The sequence below is a fragment of the Oncorhynchus mykiss genome, chromosome 9 (genome assembly GCF_013265735.2).
Source record: "Oncorhynchus mykiss isolate Arlee chromosome 9, USDA_OmykA_1.1, whole genome shotgun sequence".
NCBI classification, from domain to species: Eukaryota; Metazoa; Chordata; class Actinopteri; order Salmoniformes; family Salmonidae; genus Oncorhynchus; species Oncorhynchus mykiss.
In genome coordinates, this window is record NC_048573.1 from 52,205,845 (window position 1) to 52,224,935 (window position 19,091).

The 19,091-nt window shown below is 42.0% G+C and overlaps 1 protein-coding gene and 1 pseudogene across 2 annotated transcripts; both read left to right on the top strand.

Annotated features, from left to right (window-relative positions):
• The first annotated feature begins 1,381 nt into the window (after positions 1-1,381).
• si:dkey-6n6.1 (extracellular matrix protein 2) lies at positions 1,382-10,210 on the top strand. 2 transcript variants are annotated; one of them, XM_036988289.1, is made up of 10 exons: positions 1,382-1,717; positions 1,984-2,109; positions 4,051-4,199; positions 4,582-5,077; positions 5,356-5,471; positions 6,619-6,754; positions 6,932-7,089; positions 7,721-7,860; positions 8,623-8,949; positions 9,441-10,210. In XM_036988289.1, the coding sequence occupies exons 1-10, from the start codon at positions 1,561-1,563 to the stop codon at positions 9,631-9,633; spliced, it is 1,998 nt and encodes a 665-aa protein (XP_036844184.1). In that variant the 5' UTR covers positions 1,382-1,560; the 3' UTR covers positions 9,634-10,210. The 2 variants fall into 2 exon arrangements, with proteins under 2 accessions (XP_036844184.1, XP_036844183.1); XM_036988288.1 differs by having other exon boundaries at positions 1,384-1,717; positions 4,579-5,077.
• Positions 10,211-14,992: 4,782 nt separating this feature from the next.
• On the top strand, positions 14,993-19,091 carry LOC110531199 (annotated as a pseudogene).

Below are 19,091 nucleotides of genomic sequence, written 5' to 3' on the forward strand. Positions count from 1 at the left end.
ATTCTCACATGGACTCAAATAACCTGTGTTTTGCTGTCAAGGGTATATTGAGGTCAGCCTCTTAGCCAATCACCTTCTTAGTAAAAAGGCATTGTGAAAATATTCAAGATTTCTGAATTCTCAGACCATGCAGTGCATTGAAAGGCACAAAGACAGATTTATTAAGAATTTGCGCCAGTGCAAAGTTTGCACCTTTGTTTTCTATACTTGTAGTAAGGTTGTTAATTTTCACAATATTTTATTGACCTTTACCAGTAAATTTTGGGGCACATATTCATAAACCGTCACAGAGTAATATCGCTGATCTAGGATCAGTTTAGCCTTTTCGAAAGGGGAGACTTGGTCCTAGATCAGCACTCCTAAGATTCTTTATGAATACAGGCCCATTAGCAAACTTTGAACTAGTGCAATCGTTGAGTAAATCTGATCCTATAAGTATCTATGGCGTATGCTCAGATTACTCATTAGGATTGCATACTCAGTCTGTTTTGTTTCTGGTTGGCCAGGCAGCAGGTCAGCAGGTGTCTGTTTCTAAAAGCAGGATGATGTAGGAGTGTTTGGTATTTACTCTCTCTGAGTGGTTGGTGTCATGCACACCTTTTTAAATCTCACTAACAGGATGTGGACACCACAATCGAGTAGGAGTTGGACAATTTGGATGGGGTTTTGAAAAATGTTTAAGAAATTAGACATGAAATACAACCAGGGGTCATACTGGGAGAAATAGTGGTAGGGGGCCAGTGATAGATGTGGCCCAGAATGCAGTAAGTGTTGCTGCAACCATATCCCACTCCCAGAGATAAGGTTAAGTGTTCATGCATATTAAACTTACTATATCGGGAAACATGAATTGACATTGTCGACATACATTGTGGTTGTCTTAGTTACACGCATTGTGTGTAAACAGAGGAGAGGCAAGGCCCTGGGGACATTACAGGGGGGAAACTGTGCAGTCAAGCAGGGTCACAAACCAGAGGAAAAAAACTCCAAGAATTTCTCAGGAGTGTGGTCTCTGTGTCTCCCTGTCCTTTTGGCTGGTAGTGGTTGGTGGTGGGGCTGGGTTGTGGGGGTGTTGGACTCAAAGCAGCCTTTCATTCCAGCTGGGCTTTGAGAGATACTTTTTTTCTTCTTTCATGGCCATACTGTACCTCCTCTGGCCTGTGGCCAATGGGAATGGGAATGTCTGTTTGGGCTGTCAGAAAGCACTCCGCTGGTTGACATCACAGTAATTTGATAAGCCGTCTCTGACTGGACCTCCTCTATTGGTTTGTTAGGTATACAAGGTGCTAGGGGCGGAGAGGAAAGAGGTGGTTCTTGAAAAGGAATGAAAGAGGGTCTTTGTCCTGAAAATGTTTTCCTTTTATTTTTTCACCCACTCCTCTGCTTCCTCTCTCCACTCCTCTCTCCTCTCACCTTTGGTTTTTTTTGGGGTGTGTGGCCAAAAAATATTTGTTGTTGGTGAGAGTATATAAAGGTCCTTCAGGAGTTGAGATTCCTCACACTCAGTTTGAAAGGGTTACTGTCCAAAGGAAGACTGACCAGGAGAGTCCAGAGCTGACCATGAACAGATTAGCGCTCCTATGTCTCTGCCTATGCGCAGCAGTCTCACTAATCAGTGGGAAGTCCAGCAGGAGAGCAGAGAAGCTCAAGAGGTCCAAACCCCTGATAGCAACTGACTCATCTGAACCGAATGATACTAATGATGCTGTTTTCCCCGGTAAGTTTTCAACATGATTTTGGAAAAGGGTGGTGGTATGTTAGATGGAGGAAATGTGCACAGTGCTTCTAGTTTTTGTGATTATAGCATTTACCCAATTCAAGGGTGGTCCACAATGCTTCACAAAGAACTGCATTCAGTTTTCTAAGACTGAATTGGCGTGTGGGGCTTGTATATCAGTTTCATGTGTACTTTACCTGTGGATTATGTGTCGTGCAGGTGAGTAATGCTCTGTGCGTGTGTGTATGTCTGTCTGTCTATTGCAGGCCGCAGCGGGCAGTGCTCGGTGAATGGGATGTCCCTGTTTGACGGGGCTATGTGGTCGCCTCAGCCCTGCCTTGTGTGCCAGTGTCAGATGGGAACTGTCAGCTGTCACCCTTTTCCCTGTGCCGGTAAGCTGCAGCTGCATTTACACAGCGGCCAGTTTGTACGTCTGCCTTCACTCCTATTGTTCATCATTCAAGTTGTAGATTGTTATTGAACAATTATACTCTTAGTTGTGGTTATTAGATTTCATGGCAGCTTCTAGTTGAAATGGTCCATGCTGCCATAAAGTGTAGAAATTGACCAGGGCATGGAATTGAACATACATACAGTACCATCCAAAAGTTTGGATACACATACTCATTTAAGGGTTTTTCTTTATTTTTGCTATTTTCTACATTGTAGAATAAAAGTGAAGACATCAGAACTATAAAATAACACATATGAAGTCATGTCGTAACCAAAAAAGTGTTATATCAATATATATTTTATACTCGAGGTTCTTCAAAATATCTACGCTTTGCCTTGATGACAGCTTTGCACACTCTTGACATGGTCTCAAGCAGCTTCATGAGATAGTCACCTGGAATGCATTTCAATTATCAGGTGTGCCTTGTTAAAAGTTCATTTGTGGAATTTCTTTCCTTCTTAATGCGTTTGACCCAATCAGTTGTGTTGTGACAAGGTAGGGTTGGTATACAGAAGATATCCCTATTTGGTAAAAGTGTCACACCCTGGCCATAGAGAGGTGTTTATTCTCTATTTTGGTTAGGCCAGGGTGTGACTAGGGTGGGCATTCTATGTTAATTTTCTATTTTTGTATTTCTTTGTTGTTTGACCTGTGGTTCTCAATCAGAGGCAGTTGTCTATCGTTGTCTCTGATTGAGAACCATACTTAGGTAGCTTTTTCCCACATGGGTTTTGTGGGTAGTTGTTTTCTGTTTTGTGTCTTTCTGCACCAGACAGAACTGTTTTGGTTTGTGTTCATTCTCTTTGGTATTTTGGCTAATCAGTGTTCAGTTCCAATAATAAAGATTAACACGTACCACGCTGCAACTTGGTCCTCCACTCCTTCCAACAGCCGTTACAAAAAGTCCATATTATGGCAAGAACAGCTCAAATATGCAAAGAGTAACGACAGTCCATCATTACTTTCAGACATGAAGGTCAGTCAATGCAGAACATTTCAAGAACTTTTAAAGTTTCTTCAAGTGGAGTTGCAAAAACCATTGAGCGCTATGATGAAACTGGGCTATTTGACAAAGAAGGAGAGTGATGGAGTGCTGCATCAGATGACCTGGCCTCCACAATCATCTGTCCTCAACCCAATTGAGATGGTTTGGGATGAGTTGGACCGCAGAGTGAAGGAAAATCAGCCAACAAGTGCTCAGCATATGTGGGAACTCCTTTAAGACTATTGGAAAAACATTCCAAGTAAAGCTGGTTGAGAGAATGCCAAGTGTGCAAAGCTGTCATCAAGGCTGTCATGCCCTGACCGTAGAGATATTTTTATTCTCTATGTTTGGTTGGTCAGGGTGTGACTCGGGTGGGAAACTCTGTTCTTTGTTTCTATGTTTTGGCCGGGTATGGTTCTCAATCAGGGACAGCTGTCTATCGTTGTCTCTGATTGGGAATCATACTTAGGCAGCCTTTTTTTCCTTTTGTATTTCTGGGTATTTGTCTTTGTTAGTGGCATTATAGCCTAAGTAAGCTTCATGGTCGTTTCCTTTGTTTTGTTGGCGACATTTATCAATAAAAGAAATGTACGCTCACCATGCTGCACCTTGGTCCGGTCATTTCCACCACGACAGCGATTGTGGCAAAGGGTGACTACTTTGAAGAATCTCAAATATAAAATATATTTTGATTTGTTTAGTACTTTACATCTACATGATTCCATATGTGTTATTTCATAGTTTTGATGTCCACTATTATTCTACAATGTAGAAAATAGTAAAAAATAAAGAAAAGCCATGGAATGAGTAAGTGTATCAACTTTTGACTGGTACTGTACATGTGTACATGTACTGTATAAATGTGAATTTAACATATATTGCCCTTTCCCTCAGGTTCAAACAACCAGCAGACAGTGGCTCCCAAATCCAAGAAGCCCTCCCCTAATACAGAGGACAAAGAGGGGATCCCAAAGTGGAAGAAGAGTTTCCAAAGGAGAGCAGGAAGTCAGAAGGAGGAGCAGCCTGTTACTCCAGCGAAAGTGGTGGGGGCCCATGGGAATATAAAGAGGGCAAATGAACTAACAATGCTTTAAATGTTGTTTATGACGCAAGTTGGCGTTTATTGTCATTCTTATCCTGGAGGCAGAAGTGGGCGATTTCGGGACTTAGGGTTAGCAGTCTGGTTAAGGTTAGGGTTAGGTTTAAAATCATATTTTATGACTTTGGCTGTGCCAGCTAGCGACCACTTTGCAGAGCTGCCTCCAAGACAAGATTCATGATGAAAAATACTAACCTGCGTTTATGACTGAGAATTGGCTGACAGGGATATTTGTGAGGACAATGAGTCACCAAATGCAGAATCATTTTAAATATATATATTTTGTGTGTGATGTCTATGTTGTAAAACCCGTGGCCACCCAGAAGAAGCAAGAAGAAGCAGTGAAGAAACAGGAAGTGGCAGTGAAGACAGAGGTTAGGAGGGCTGATGTCCCTGTGGCCAAGAGGCGTGACCCGAAGATAACCAAAGTCAGCCTTCCATACCTTCCTTACGATGACGATGATGACGATCACGATGACCACGACCACAGTGAGCATGATGATGATGACGACGATGACGATTACATCATCAGGGCCATGGGAAAGCCCACCATGCGGGCCAACAGGCACCCGGTTGTGGCACCGACAGGGAGACCAGTCACCATGGTGACTGACCGACTGGCTACGACCACCATTAGGAAACCCGTGGTGAGGGTGCCGGGGCCAGGACATCCTGTGGTCACGTTCCCCAGGAGACACAGTATCATGGAGTCTCTCCCTGCTGGCTGCCTGCTCGTGGAGTCTCTGATCACCTGTGGCAGCACTGGCATGGCTCACATCCCCATCCTCTCAGATCAGGGGGTCAAGACCCTCTATCTGGCAGGTAAGGATATACAGAGATCTCACATGTTACTTACAGGGACAATTGGCATAGTCAATCAATGTTTAATCAGTTAGAATTTTGTGAAGGCAAAGGATTTATCATTGTCTATAATGGCTTCGATACAATCAAATGTGGTTTGCGGTGCATACACAGTTGCATATAAACATAGTTTGTACACAAGGATACTGCATAAACACTAATGCAGGTCCAATAGCATGAGGGCCCAGGTTTTTCTGTTTGAGGTGACTGGGTCAGTTTGTGTTCTATTCTCTTATCAGACAATAAGATCAGTAAGATCCCTCACCAGGCACTGGCTGGGCTGCCCAACCTGGAGTGGCTGGACCTGAGCAAGAACAAGCTGGACGACTCCTCCATCAGCCCTGACCTGTTCCGGGTGAGTCTTGGAGCATATTTCTTCTCAACATATTTGTCTTTGGTTCCAGTTGGACCTCTACTGCGCTCCCAGACCCACCTACACATCTCAGCCTTATGTTACTAAGGGCTCTATTGACCATTCTCATGCTGCATTGCCTGGATTCCTCTCGGTCTGTTCTGAAATAATATTAACATGGAATATATGTCACAGTTTAGTGTTATAGAACGGGGTTTCCAAGACTCGGTCCTGGATCCCTCCCCTGGGTGCACGTTTTGGTTTTTGCTCTAGCATTACAAAGCTGATTCAAATAATCAAAGCTTGATGATGAGTTGGTTATTTGAATCAGCTGTGTAGTGCTAGGGCAAAAAAACAAAACTTGCACTCAGGGGTAGCCCTCAGGACCAAGTTTGGGAAACCTTGTTATAGAATAGTACAAGTATGTGCATGTTATAGTCATTTAAGTTATAGGTAGCGCCTAATATTTCAACAAGACGATCCATCTTGTAATTGGACTGCAAGGACTGCTGCTGTCTCCCAGGTAGCGCATAAGAGCAGAAGTTGAATCTGGCGCCATCAGGTTGAATCTCACTTAGCTGTTGAAATAAATCGGGGAATATCGTCGGTCAACAGACAAGCCACAACTAAAAACAGAACAATAATTTTTGGTAAGGTGTCCTAACATTCACCTGTTCCCACTCAGTTGTCATAGTCCCTTGATGCCAAGAACTCACAGTGCTAAAAACTCCCTTGAGAGAACATTAGTGTTTATCAACTACTCTGCTTGCAGTACATCTCAGAGTTGACAAAGACTATATAACAAAGCACATTATGAGAAACTTCATAAATAAGACGGGGTGGAATTCAATAAAATCCCCACTGAGAACAGCCATCGCTGGAGAAATTAAATTATTATTCCTGCGTCATTGAAAAACACAATTATTATGTAGGTTATTCAGCTGGTAGTTACACTGGTATAAGGCCGTGTACCAAATGAAGCACACATTGATGGTATATCTCTTAAACAGCAAAGTAGAAGCGTAAGGTAAAATTGCAGTTCTTGTGCTTGGCCATAATAGAGAGAGAGGGACACTGGTTACATCACAGCACGCCTTCTGTTCTAGCACGCCTTCTGTTCTAAGGTGGGTGGATTTTTGGCTTGTTTCAGACCCTGACCAAGCTGAGGAGGCTGAATTTAGATGGCAACAATCTGACCAAAGTCCCCTCGTTTCTACCGCCATCCCTGGTGGAGCTGAAGATCAATGACAACAAGATCCTGGGCCTCACACCTAGTAGCTTTAAAGGTATGTGAATGAGTGTACAACGATTTGTTCTGATAGGATGAGCAGAATAGTACTTTAGCATTGTTGGCATAGCCCATTTGGCAACAAATATCTGGAAAACAAGTCAAATAACTACATCAGATATTATTGACATGTTGATATTGTCGTGTTGCGATTTGAAAACGTGTCTCTCCTCAGGTTTGTCCAAACTGCTGACACTGGAGCTTGAGGATAACCACTTCCATGATGGGAATGTGTCACCTTTGACCTTCCGGCCCCTGAAGAAACTCATCTATCTGCGACTGGAGGACAACAAGTTACGGGCCATCCCCTCTGGGCTTCCTACGACCCTGCAGGTCAGTGATTGGACAAGGTGCCTGTGATGCCACTTTAGTGAGCATGCAGGAGCCAATGACATGCAGTAAGTAGCCTCAATTCAACAGAGGAGTTTAGCTTGGGGAGGCATGACTTTCTGAGACATTTGGGTCAATCAAGCTAAATTATTTTCCCTTATTTGAAATGCTTATTGGGTGCAGAGCCATGACGTAGTGGTCACACTCCCCGGCACATGTCACGTATACAACTCCCCACTGGAGACCAGAGTTCAACCCTTGCGTCCAGCCTTCCTCACCTAATTTCCCCACTGTCTGAATAAAGTCCAAATATACAGTATATAATAAAGAATAAATACGTCTTGGTATAGTCCACAGACTCGTCAATAATGTAGTAACATGACAGAGGTTTCTGATGTTTTACTAAACATGCATAGTTTTTTGTAATTGCAAGCTAGGTCCATACATACCACAAACTCCGATCTGTAGTGTGTAGACTGGTTAGGTCCCCCTCACCCCCTTAACAACACAGTAGGTCCCCCTTACCCCCTCAACAACACGGTAGGTCCCCCTCACCCCCTTAACAACACGGTAGGTCCTCCTGAACCCCCTAAAAACACGGATACTAAAGGTGTTTTGCGACTTGTATTTCTAGACACTTCACCTGTCAGATAACAGAATAGAAGAGGTGCATGAGAGGATCCTTAACAAGACTGTCAACCTCAGGTTTCTGGACCTCAGTTATAACAAGATCCGGGAGGACCGCATAGCCCCAAGGGCCTGGATACACCTGTTGTAAGTCCCAACAACCCAACCTCTCTCCATTCTTACTTTTGCAGCATTTAGGAGGTTGTTCAGTGCAATGATTACTGATTACTGCTACTCTGGTTTTGATCGCCACCTTGAAGGGACTATTAATGCAAACATACAGTATTTCAGATCCTCTGTATTTCCTTTATGAATGTATTGAATATAATTTTTTGACAAACGATGTAGTAAAATGTATGAATATAAACATGATTGCATACAGGATTCTGAAGCAAAATGTGAAATTATGTAATTCATCTGACACTCAGTGCATGTGTTAGTCTCCCAGTTTGAGTGGCAATAATGAGTGGAATATATGTTTGCAGGGCACAATTTTAATTGCATATTTGAAGAAAGGGGGGGAAAAAGAGGAGGGGAAAGCAGCGGGAGATTGTTTTGGGATGCGCTGATGTGGCTGGCTACACAGCGGAACAGCAGACTCAGTCCAGCTTTATGATTGGGCTTGACTCTCTCCAGAACCTAAGGGAGGGACTGCTGGCTCTTAGTGGTTTGAAACTACAAAATCGGGGCATAGATGTGATGGATATGATGGAACCCTCTGGTGAATGATTGGGAAACATTGAACCAGCCTTCTAAAGGAAAGGTGGACTAGTAATATAGATTTCAAATTTAAAATCTCTGTCAATTGGAGACATAATGCAGTACATTCATTACCTTCTATCTCTTCATGTCTTCAAGCTTTTCACATATTGAGCAAAAGATCTCCCTGTATTTTCCCCACCATTTCAGAAAGTTGGAGTCGTTGGACCTGTCGCACAATAAGCTGGTGCATGTTCCCTCCTTCCTCCCTGTGGGCCTTAAGCAGCTCCACCTGCACCACAACCAAATTGAGCGGATCCCTGGCTACGTGTTTGGCCACATGAAACCGGGACTGGACCTCCTGCACCTGTCCCACAACAGGCTGGCCAACAACGGCATTGATAATGTGTCCTTCCTGGGTCTGTACAACACTCTGACTGAACTCCTGCTGGACCACAACCAGCTTCGCTCCATCCCCAGGGGGCTGCTGAAGCTCAAGAGCCTGCAGCTCCTCCGCCTCAACCACAATGTTATCAGGTAACTCAACCACAGCGTTAACAAATTACTCAACCACAATGTTATCTGGTAACTCAACCACAATGTTATCAGGTAACTCAACCACAGCGTTAACAAATTACTCAACCACAATGTTATCTGGTAACTCAACCACAATGTTATCAGGTAACTCAACTGTGAAGTTATCTGGTAACTCAGCTACAACGTTATCTAACGTAATTAAGTTCCTCTCTCTGTCCTCTTCCTCCCACTGGGAGACAAACCAACTTTGAGAAGAGCACAGTACTGTACTCTTTTTCGGAATAGAGACAGATAGCCAGTTAGCCACATGCAGTCCCTAACCATAATGGCACATCCAAATCTCTTGTGAATCTCACTGTGTCATTTTTCTTTTCTCTCTGCTATTTTCTTTGATCGGGTCAAGGTCCTTCTGTCTTGTCTGAATATTCTGTCTTTCTATCAGTGGTCACTGAGTGCCCAGCTGTCTGTCTGTTTTTCTCCCCTCCCTGCAGGTACGTTCCTCTGAACTCTCTGTGTGACACGCGCCTGAGCGACGACTCGCCCCTAGTCTCCGTTCACCTGGAGTACAACTTGATTGACCGGCGCCTCATCCCACCCACTGCCCTCTCCTGCATCAAGACCTACCACAGCATCATACTACGGCCACAGAGTCACGAGGAAGATTACCACCATGAAGATTACTAGTATCCCTCTTCCTCCCCTCCTGCCTCCTCTTTCACCCCTGTCTCCAACCCCCTGTCAGTTTGTCCTGGGTTTGACCTAGTGCCTCATTACATAATTCCCTCTGACTCTGTCTCTGATTGTCTTCTCTGATGCGTTGTGATTAGGTTAGTCAGACTTATGATACCCACACTGTATGCAACAGGTGAACTTAGACTTCTATCCTCTTACCATAAAAGTCTTACCATAAGTCCAGGGCAATGTTAATGCAACCAGCCCTTTGTCAGTGGGCTTCATTATCACAAGTAAACAGACAGATTATGTGTTTGTCTTTGACCTGTTTCACAGAGTCACTCTGTAAGGCAGTGTTAAGTTTTACTTGTGACTTTAATCTTGCTTGATAGTAGTATGTATCAGAAACAGAATGTGCAGTTAAGAAACAGAATGTGCAGTTACCCAGGGTGATCCAGGTAGCTACTTGATAGTAGTGCCCCCTACTCTAGACTCACTGTTGTTTTTTTTATGAATTGATGAACAACTGTTTCAACTTTGTGACCAACTTGTGTAATGAAACATTTTGAAAATAAAACATGGAAAATAATTGCTGTTCATTGTCTATGGTTACTTTAAATAGCCTGAGTAGGTCTTAGTAGCTCAAACAATCTACATGAACAGCACTGGGTAGAGGCAGTTGCTGGTTGTTTTATCCTTAGTTGATACTGTATTTAAGTGGTTGGATAGTACAAAATTGATTATTTTGGGCATATATCATAATTTTCTTAGCTCACCAGAGGTGGTTGGATTGTAATTGGTGTATTTACTGTAGTTCTCAACCTAATGAGGAAGTTTAAAATCTCTCGCTCTCGCTCTCTCTCGCCCTCACACACACACACACACACAAAAGTGGCAATGAAAAGGGGACTGGACCAATTCTTGGTTATGGCTTAAAATACACTGCTCAAAAAAATTAAGGGAACACTAAAATAACACATCCTAGATCTGAATGAAATATTCGTATTAAATACTTTTTTCAACAAAATCACACAAATTATCAATGAAAATCAAATGTATCAACCCATGGAGGTCTGGATTTGGAGTCACACTCAAAATGAAAGTGGAAAACCACACTACAGGCTGATCCAACTTTGATGTAATGTTCTTAAAACAAGTCAAAATGAGGCTCAGTAGTGTGTGTGGCCTCCACGTGCCTGTATGACCTCCCTACAACGCATGGGCATGCTCCTGATGAGGTGGTGGATGGTCTCCTGAGGGATCTCCTCCCAGACCTGGACTAAAGCATCCGCCAACTCCTGGACAGTCTGTGGTGCAACGTGGCGTTGGTGGATGGAGCGAGACATGATGTCCCAGATGTGCTCAATTGGATTCAGGTCTGGGGAACGGGCGGGCCAGTCCATAGCATCAATGCTTTCCTCTTGCAGGAACTGCTGACACACTCCAGCCACATGAGGTCTAGCATTGTCTTGCATTAGGAGGAACCCAGGGCCAACCGCACCAGCTTAAGGTCTCACAAGGGGTCTGAGGATCTCATCTCGGTACCTAATGGCAGTCAGGCGAGCACATGGCCCCAAAGAAATGCCACCCAACACCATGACTGACCCACTGCCAAACCGGTCATGCTGGAGGATGTTGCAGGCAGCAGAACGTTCTCCACGGCGTCTCCAGACTCTGTTACATCTGCCACATGCTCAGTGTGAACCTGCTTTCATCTGTGAAGAGCACAGGGCGCCAGTGGTGAATTTGCCAATCTTGGTGTTCTCTGGCAAATGCCAAACGTCCTGCACGGTGTTGGGCTGTAAGCACAACCCCCACCTGTGGACGTCGGGCCCTCATACCACCCTCATGGAGTCTGTTTCTGACCGTTTGAGCAGACACATGCACATTTGTGGCCTGCTGGAGGTCATTTTGCAGGGCTCTGGCATTGCTCCTCCTGCATCCTCCTTGCACAAAGGCGGAGGTAACGGTCCTGCTGCTGGGTTGTTGCCCTCCTACGGCCTCCTCCACATCTCCTGATGTACTGGCCTGTCTCCTGGTAGTGCCTCCATGCTCTGGACACTACGCTGACAGACACAGCAAACCTTCTTGCCACAGCTCGCATTGATGTGCCATCCTGGATGAGCTGCACTACCTGAGCCACTTGTGTGGGTTGTAGACTCTGTCTCATGCTACCACTAGAGTGAAAGCACCGCTAGCATTCAAAAGTGACCAAAACATCAGCCAGGAAGCATAGGAACTGAGAAGTGGTCTGTGGTCACCACCTGCAGAACCACTCCTTTATTGGGGGTGTCTTGCTAATTGCCTATAATTTCCACCTGTTGTCTATTCCATTTGCACAACAGCATGTGAAATGTATTGTCAATCAGTGTTGCTTCCTAAGTGGACAGTTTGATTTCACAGAAGTGTGATTGACTTGGAGTTACATTGTGTTGTTTAAGTGTTCCCTTTATTTTTTGGAGCAGTGTACTTTTGGTAACTCCTTCTGTGGTTTTTAACAGGTACTGTGCAGAGCTCTGACTCTGCTAGCAGATGGGTTCACAGATAAAGGACCATCTCATGGAATAAAACACTTATCGTGTATATCAGTTTGAGGTTTAATTTATCTTTATTTAAAATGTTTAAAAATCCTCTACACATACTTTATATTTTTATTTTTTTACGGTAAGTGTCTTGCTGTCTCGTGACTGTCACGGTAAATATATTTGAGCTTCTTGACTTAAAGATTATCATATATTCAGTATTATTTACAGTTAGAGGACACTATATGCTACAGATTTATTACAGTTCGTTGAACATTCTGCATTTTAAATGTTTTTTGATTGTTAAAGTAATATAGAACATTTGAAATTGACTATGTAGCTTTAAATGATTTGTTTTAGCATTCTGGGTGTGACGCAATCCTACCTAGCCTACAAATGATATATTCCTTTTATACCTGTTGATCAATTTCCCTTGAGACAGAACAAACACGCATAATTTCACAAACAATCAAAACTTTGAGCCACCCCATACTGTAGTTAAAGTGCTCACTGCAGGAAGACAAATCTATTACAAAATGATAGACTAAGAATTTAATTTAACAGCAAATAAGTGATTTTTGTTTGTCATCCATCTCATTCATTGTATTTAGAAATTTGACCCTCCAGCCTGGCCTCATAGACTAGACGTAACAAAGTAAATGTCTGGTTACGTAAGACAGAAGGTTACTTAACGCAAAAACAAAAGTAGGCTAGCTGTTTTGGGTGGATGGCTAGGTGTATAAAGTGAACATTTAAAAACAAAAAGGTTGCGTGTTCGAATCTCAATACGGACAACTTTGGCATTTTAGCTAATTAACAACTTTGCAATACCTACTACTTTTTTAGATACTTTGCAACTACTTGCATGTTATCTAACCCTTCCCCTAACCTTAATCCTTTAACCTAACTCCTAACCCCAAAGTTAACCCTAAAATTAACTCTAAACCTAACCCCTAACCCAAATCCTAACCTAGCTCAAGTTAGCCACCTTGCTAATGTTAGCATGAGCCAGCTACTGTAGCTAATGTTAGACACAGCCAATTGGAATTCTTAATATATCATACATTTTGCAAATTCGTAACATATTGTAAGATTTGGAATTCGTAACATATTTACAAATTGAAATTCGTAACATATCATATGAAATGGATGATGGACAGCCACACATTTAAACATATCATACTAATTGACTTTAACTATGTTACGGCTACTCCAGTGCAGGTTGGACCCTATGCTGAAACAGCATATGCTTTGGGAAAAAAGTGACTGTGAAAGAGTGGATACAATCTGTATCATGGAAGTATCGCAGAAGATCCACATAAAAATGTAAAGGTCATTTTAGAATGAGCCAACATATGCAATGTTTTACCGTGAATGCAGTTTCTAAGAATGTGGGAACAAAATTTCAATCGAGCTATAATGTGGCTCTTCCACAATACTTCTACGAAACGGATTGAATCCATCCCTTAGTCTATATAAAACCTTTCCTGAGAAAAGCCAGTTATGTGGCTTCTGGGGCCTTACTGTGGTAATGGGTGTGAGAGTTTGACTCCTGAGAGAGGGAGGAAGCAGGCCTTTCACAACACGTGGCAAAGGCAGAGAAAAGTCAAACTCCAGTTCCACAGTAAAGAGTAAAGACTCTTTGCTCATATGAAAAAATAACTTCTTATTTTCAACAAAGAACCTTGAACTGAAGGCTCATCTGAGATTATTCCAAATTACCTTAGGGCATCTATTGATAGTTTGCAGTGCAATGCTGCTAATACATATTGACAGATGGCACACAGTGTAGTAGTTACAGACCCAAAGACCACATAGTATCCATGGTCCATGATTGTACTGCCTCTTATGCCAAGCCCAAAATTGATGGGAAGAGTAAGACTGACTTTTAAGTGAGAACGCCTATGACATCTATGATAGATCACATCTTGAGATTGAAGCTTGAAACAAACATATGTATGAAACCCAGGGTGTATTTCACTCTCTGTCCCTGATTACTATTTGTTTTGGACTGACTTTTGCTGTAGTGGCAATGTTGACTATGAGATTACTCATAACTGTAACACAATGCTAGCTATAGGTTTGATATGTGTGTGTGAGTGTGTGTGACAAACAGAGAGAGATACATTTTTGTTATTTTAAACTTCTTCTCATTCAATATCTACAGTATGTACAATACAATCCCACCACTCCTGGTGAGCTAAGCAAATTATATTGAAGATATATGCCCAAAATAAACCATTTTGTATTGTCTCACCACTTAAAGGGCAAATATAGCATCCACTAAGGATGAAACAACCAGCAACTGCCTAAGTGTGTGTGTTTTAATCACACCATAGAGCAGGGGACACAAATCCAAGCCTAGAGATCCTCAGTATTGTTTTATTTTCTAACTGGTAGTTAATTAAGCAATAAGGCCTGAGGGGGTGTGGTATATGGCCAATATACCACGGCTAAGGGCTGTTTTTAGGGACAACGCAACGCGGAGTGCCTGGATACAGCCCTTAGCCATTGTATATTGGTCATATACTGCTTACCCCAGAGGTGCATTCTTGCTATTATAAACTGGTTACCAACATAATTAGAAGGGTAAAAATAATTGTTTTTTTCATACCCGTGGTATACGGTCTGATATACTACGGCTTTCAGCCAATCAGCATTCAGGGCTCACACCACCCAGTTTATAATATATTTTTTACATTGAGGAGCAACTCTCCAATTGTAGGGTACAATAATTTAGTTAAATAGTTGCCGGATTCATAACTGCGGCTCTTTATTGACTGCTGTTCATTTTCCTTGTGCTTTTTTTGTTTTCCTCTTGTGATTTCTCTTCAACAAAAGGCTTAGCCATGATTCCCTTCTCTGTTGTTGTTCTCCTGCTGTGTGCCACCCCTCCACCCACCCCCTCTGTGGCACTGCCCTTTGAGCAGGAGGGCTTCTTAGACTTTGGGAAGCGCATCGATGTAGAGGGGCTGATGATGATGATGAACGATGAAGAGGAGGGCTCAGCAGTTGAGGAATACTACAAACCAGAATACTACAAACCAGAACAGCCTACTTGCCCATTCGGCTGTCAGTGTAACCAGAAGGTTGTGCAGTGCTCTGACTTGGGTGAGTTAAAAGATACAAAGTCACAATATTATATTCTCTTCAAATGATTCTTCACACTAAACATACAATTGTCAATGTGTAGACAGCAGTCACACTGCACAACTGCACGTTACTTTTTAGTGCTACGTGGAGTCTGGGGTATCTGGTGTCTTCCTAATTATATGGTGACATCTCACACACAAACAACAACAAAGTGCAACATATGCATGCAAACCATAGCCCAGAGAATTACTCAGCATTTAGCAAATTACAGTATGATGATAAATTCTAACTTGTGGAATTATCCAGACATAACCTTAAGAGTGAGAACATACTGTGTGTGTCCAAGAGGTATATTGTCATGATTCATAGTTTTAACACTTTTTTAAAAAGAAACAATAACAATTGTTTATATTACAACTCAATTGTAATCATTGTGAACTGACAGAATGTGGAAAAGTGTGTAAAGTCAAGCAGGTAAGTTAATCTCTTGTGGTTTGATCTGCAGGTTTACACTATGTGCCATATGACGTCCCCCCGGAGACCAGGCTCCTGGACCTTCAAAGCAACCAGATCACAGAGATAAGAGAGGATGACTTCAAGGGTCTCAGCAACCTCTATGTGAGCACCAACAGCCCTAACACAAATGGTGGAAGAGAGTTCTGGCATTTCAATAGAAGGATATATCACTTGTCTGTCTTTGCTTTTTTCATAGTAGCGCCCCCTTTCAGTGTCCATACTGAAAATATAAACACTTTTAATGCTGTGTCTTCAAATAATATATTGTTTACTATATATAGTACATAACTTATTATATAATGGTAATGGGTTGATTCGTATCTGTGTTTGAATATATCATGGTTTAGTATTACAATGAAAACAATGCTTGTATATATTTATTTTGGGTCAGGGTGGCTGGTCTCCTCATGACCTATCCCTCTTTTCTCAGGCTCTGGTGTTGGTGAATAACAAGATCTCCAGGGTGCACCTGCGGGCCTTCATGCCCCTCAGAAGGATGCAAAAGCTCTACTTCTCCCACAACCAGTTGACAGCCGTGCCCAAGAACCTGCCCTCCTCCCTGGTGGAGCTCCGTATCCATGACAACCATATCAAGAAGGTGGCGGCTGGAGATTTCTCTGGCCTGGGCAGCATGAATTGCATTGGTGAGATGACAAGCTATAGTTGGACCTTAGGCCATATTTATTATGTGTTAGCACCAGATATGGGAACAGCAAAACACATCTAACAGCTAAAGGTCTTTGAAGTCTACATCTAGCCGCTTGAGTACTGGAGCAGGTATTGGCATTGACTTAAACACATATTTTCTCCTAAAGAGATGGGAGGAATCCTATTCAGAACAGTGGTTTGGAGCTGGGAGCCTTTGATGGTCTCAAACGTACCTTCCTTCGCATTTCTGAGGCAAAACTCACAGGCATCCCTAAAGGTAGAAAGCATGGCATAACCTTTACAATAATTATATTTGGAGTGTTCCGCTAAGTGTTCTGTTCGTTATCATTTCAACTTCCCACACATTTCCACTGAAAAAAATCCTTTGAATCTATCGGTCACTTGTTCTCCTTCACCATACAGATCTCCCCGAGGGTCTACATGAGTTGCTTTTGGATCAGAATCAAATTCAAGCCATTGAACTAGAAGACCTAAGGCAATATGAGGGTTTGCACAGGTCTGGACAAGTAGGTTTACAAGAGGGTGTTCAATGTCTGAGAGTTTCTAAAAGTCCATCGCATTATGCATTTATGAGGAGTTTATGAGTGCTGTAGATCTATATATTTTTTTCATTGCTCAGAAAACTTGGGGGGGGGGAATAAAATCACCCGCTGGCCGAATTTGGCATGAGAGCCGCCTATTCGGGAACCCTGCAATAGAGGGTGAGGGTATCATGTTAGAGGGTATCATGATATCATGATAGAGTGTATCGTTTCTGTTGTGCAACTTGATTACTCTTCTATTATGCTGTTGTTACTTATATGCTTTTAAAAAAAAATTATAAATGTTTTCCTTTGAAGATGAGAAGTGAGCATCTGAAATCATATCAAATCAAATGTATTTATACAGCCCTTCGTACATCAGCTGATATCTCAAAGTGCTGTACAGAGATTTGATTTGATTTGAGCATCTGAAAGATTTTTTTATATATAATTTTCATTCTTGGACATAAAATACAGTAATCACCAGGAAATTAGCTGAAAGGGATTTTAATTTGGGAATTCTGATTCCAAGTATTCCCACGCAAAAATGGAGAGGCATATGTGATCGTATCCCAATGTAATCATCAATGTTTGAAATTATTCTGTTTTTGTCAAATACTATATCTGTTTAGGATTGTTGCGGTCAATTTGCAGTGTACAAATTATTAATAACTATGTTTCGGTGGCCCGACCATTCGGTCAAGGAAAAATCGGCCCATGGCTGAATGTAATTAGGGACCCTTTCTCTAGTTGGTCTGCCCTTCATTGTCTCATCAATCACTCAATTTCAGTGTGTGTGTGTGTGTGTGTGGGTGTGGGTGTTAGGTTGGGTCTAGGCTACAATCACATTCACCACATTGAGCACGGCAGCCTGTATTACCTAAAAACCTGAGAGAGCTGCATCTTGAGAACAACCGGATCCCCAATGTCCCTGGAGGCCTTGCTGGAATGAAGTAGTTGCAGGTAAAGTGTGGAGGGGGTTGTGAAGCAGCATCAATCACATCAACATTAGTGATTTCACTTATGTTAATAACAATTAATATCTGTAACGTTTTTTAAACATCAGCATTGGTGATTTCACTTGATATGTTATGTTATGTTGATAACAGTTGATATATGTAATGTTTTTTAAACAGGTGGTCTACCTTCACTCCAACAACATCAGCCAGGTTGACATGAATGACTTCTGCCCTGAGGGTTTTGGTGTGAAGAAGACTTACTACAACGGGATCAGTCTCTTTGATAACCCAATCAACTATTGGGAGGTGGAGCCGGCCACCTTCCGCTGTGTCAGCAACAGGATGGCCGTACAGTTTGGCAACCACAAAAAGTAGTGCATGAGAGGCACCAGCTGGGGAGGAATACATGCAACTCAGATGTAAAATAAATTACTTTATTACACAGTTCAAAAACAATGAATTGATAGTCTGACGTAGCGTAAAAGATAGATAACTAAAACATAACAAAAGTCTGTTTTGCATGCATGGGGTGGGCGATATTGTATATTGGGAAAAAATGCATCATCCTCATCACTTCAATCAATCAATCCAATGTATTTCGATGAGACTTTGTTTTTTGTCAAATGTTAGGCGGGTCATTCCACGAAATGAGTCCCTTTTGCGTCCCTTTGATATTTTAAGTAAAAATTTAGCACCAATAATGCATTTTAATAGTCAGTTAAATTAAGTGCCCTTTAATATAGAGCACATTCATACTTGCAAATTCAGCATTTTGACATTTTCCCATGTGTACTCTGGGACTTCAAGGAAGAGTTTAACCCACTTAACCCCTACATTTTCCCAGGTTTTCACCATCATAGCCCTAGTTATTTTTGTTGCTTGACAAAGTCATTTCTGAAGAGTATTATTTATATTATGTGATTAGTGATTAATTTTAAGGATAAAAAACCTGTCCCTCATTTTAAGGTCAACCATGATTATTAATAAATAATTTTCTTTGTTTGTTTTTGTTTGATCTCAACTGACCTTTGATCTGACAACTGATCTCATGTTTTGGATATAAAAGAACAATACAAACTGTCAGTTGAAAGCTTTAGTCACCTTCAGAAGAATTGATCACTCATAAACTTTGTTAAAAAAAATTGTTATGATGTGTTTGGAAATGATTTAGAATACATTTTGCATACCTT

What these genes read in the sequence shown, in the direction of transcription:
- si:dkey-6n6.1 (XM_036988288.1), top strand. Translation starts at nt 1,561, where the DNA reads ATGAACAGATTAGCGCTCCTATGTCTCTGCCTATGCGCAGCAGTCTCA. An exon ending in CTGTTACTCCAGCGAAAGTG is followed by an intron (nt 4,200 to 4,578) that starts GTGGGGGCCCAT and finishes GTGGCCACCCAG; the next exon opens with AAGAAGCAAGAAGAAGCAGT. An exon ending in CTCAACCACAATGTTATCAG is followed by an intron (nt 8,950 to 9,440) that starts GTAACTCAACCA and finishes CCCTCCCTGCAG; the next exon opens with GTACGTTCCTCTGAACTCTC.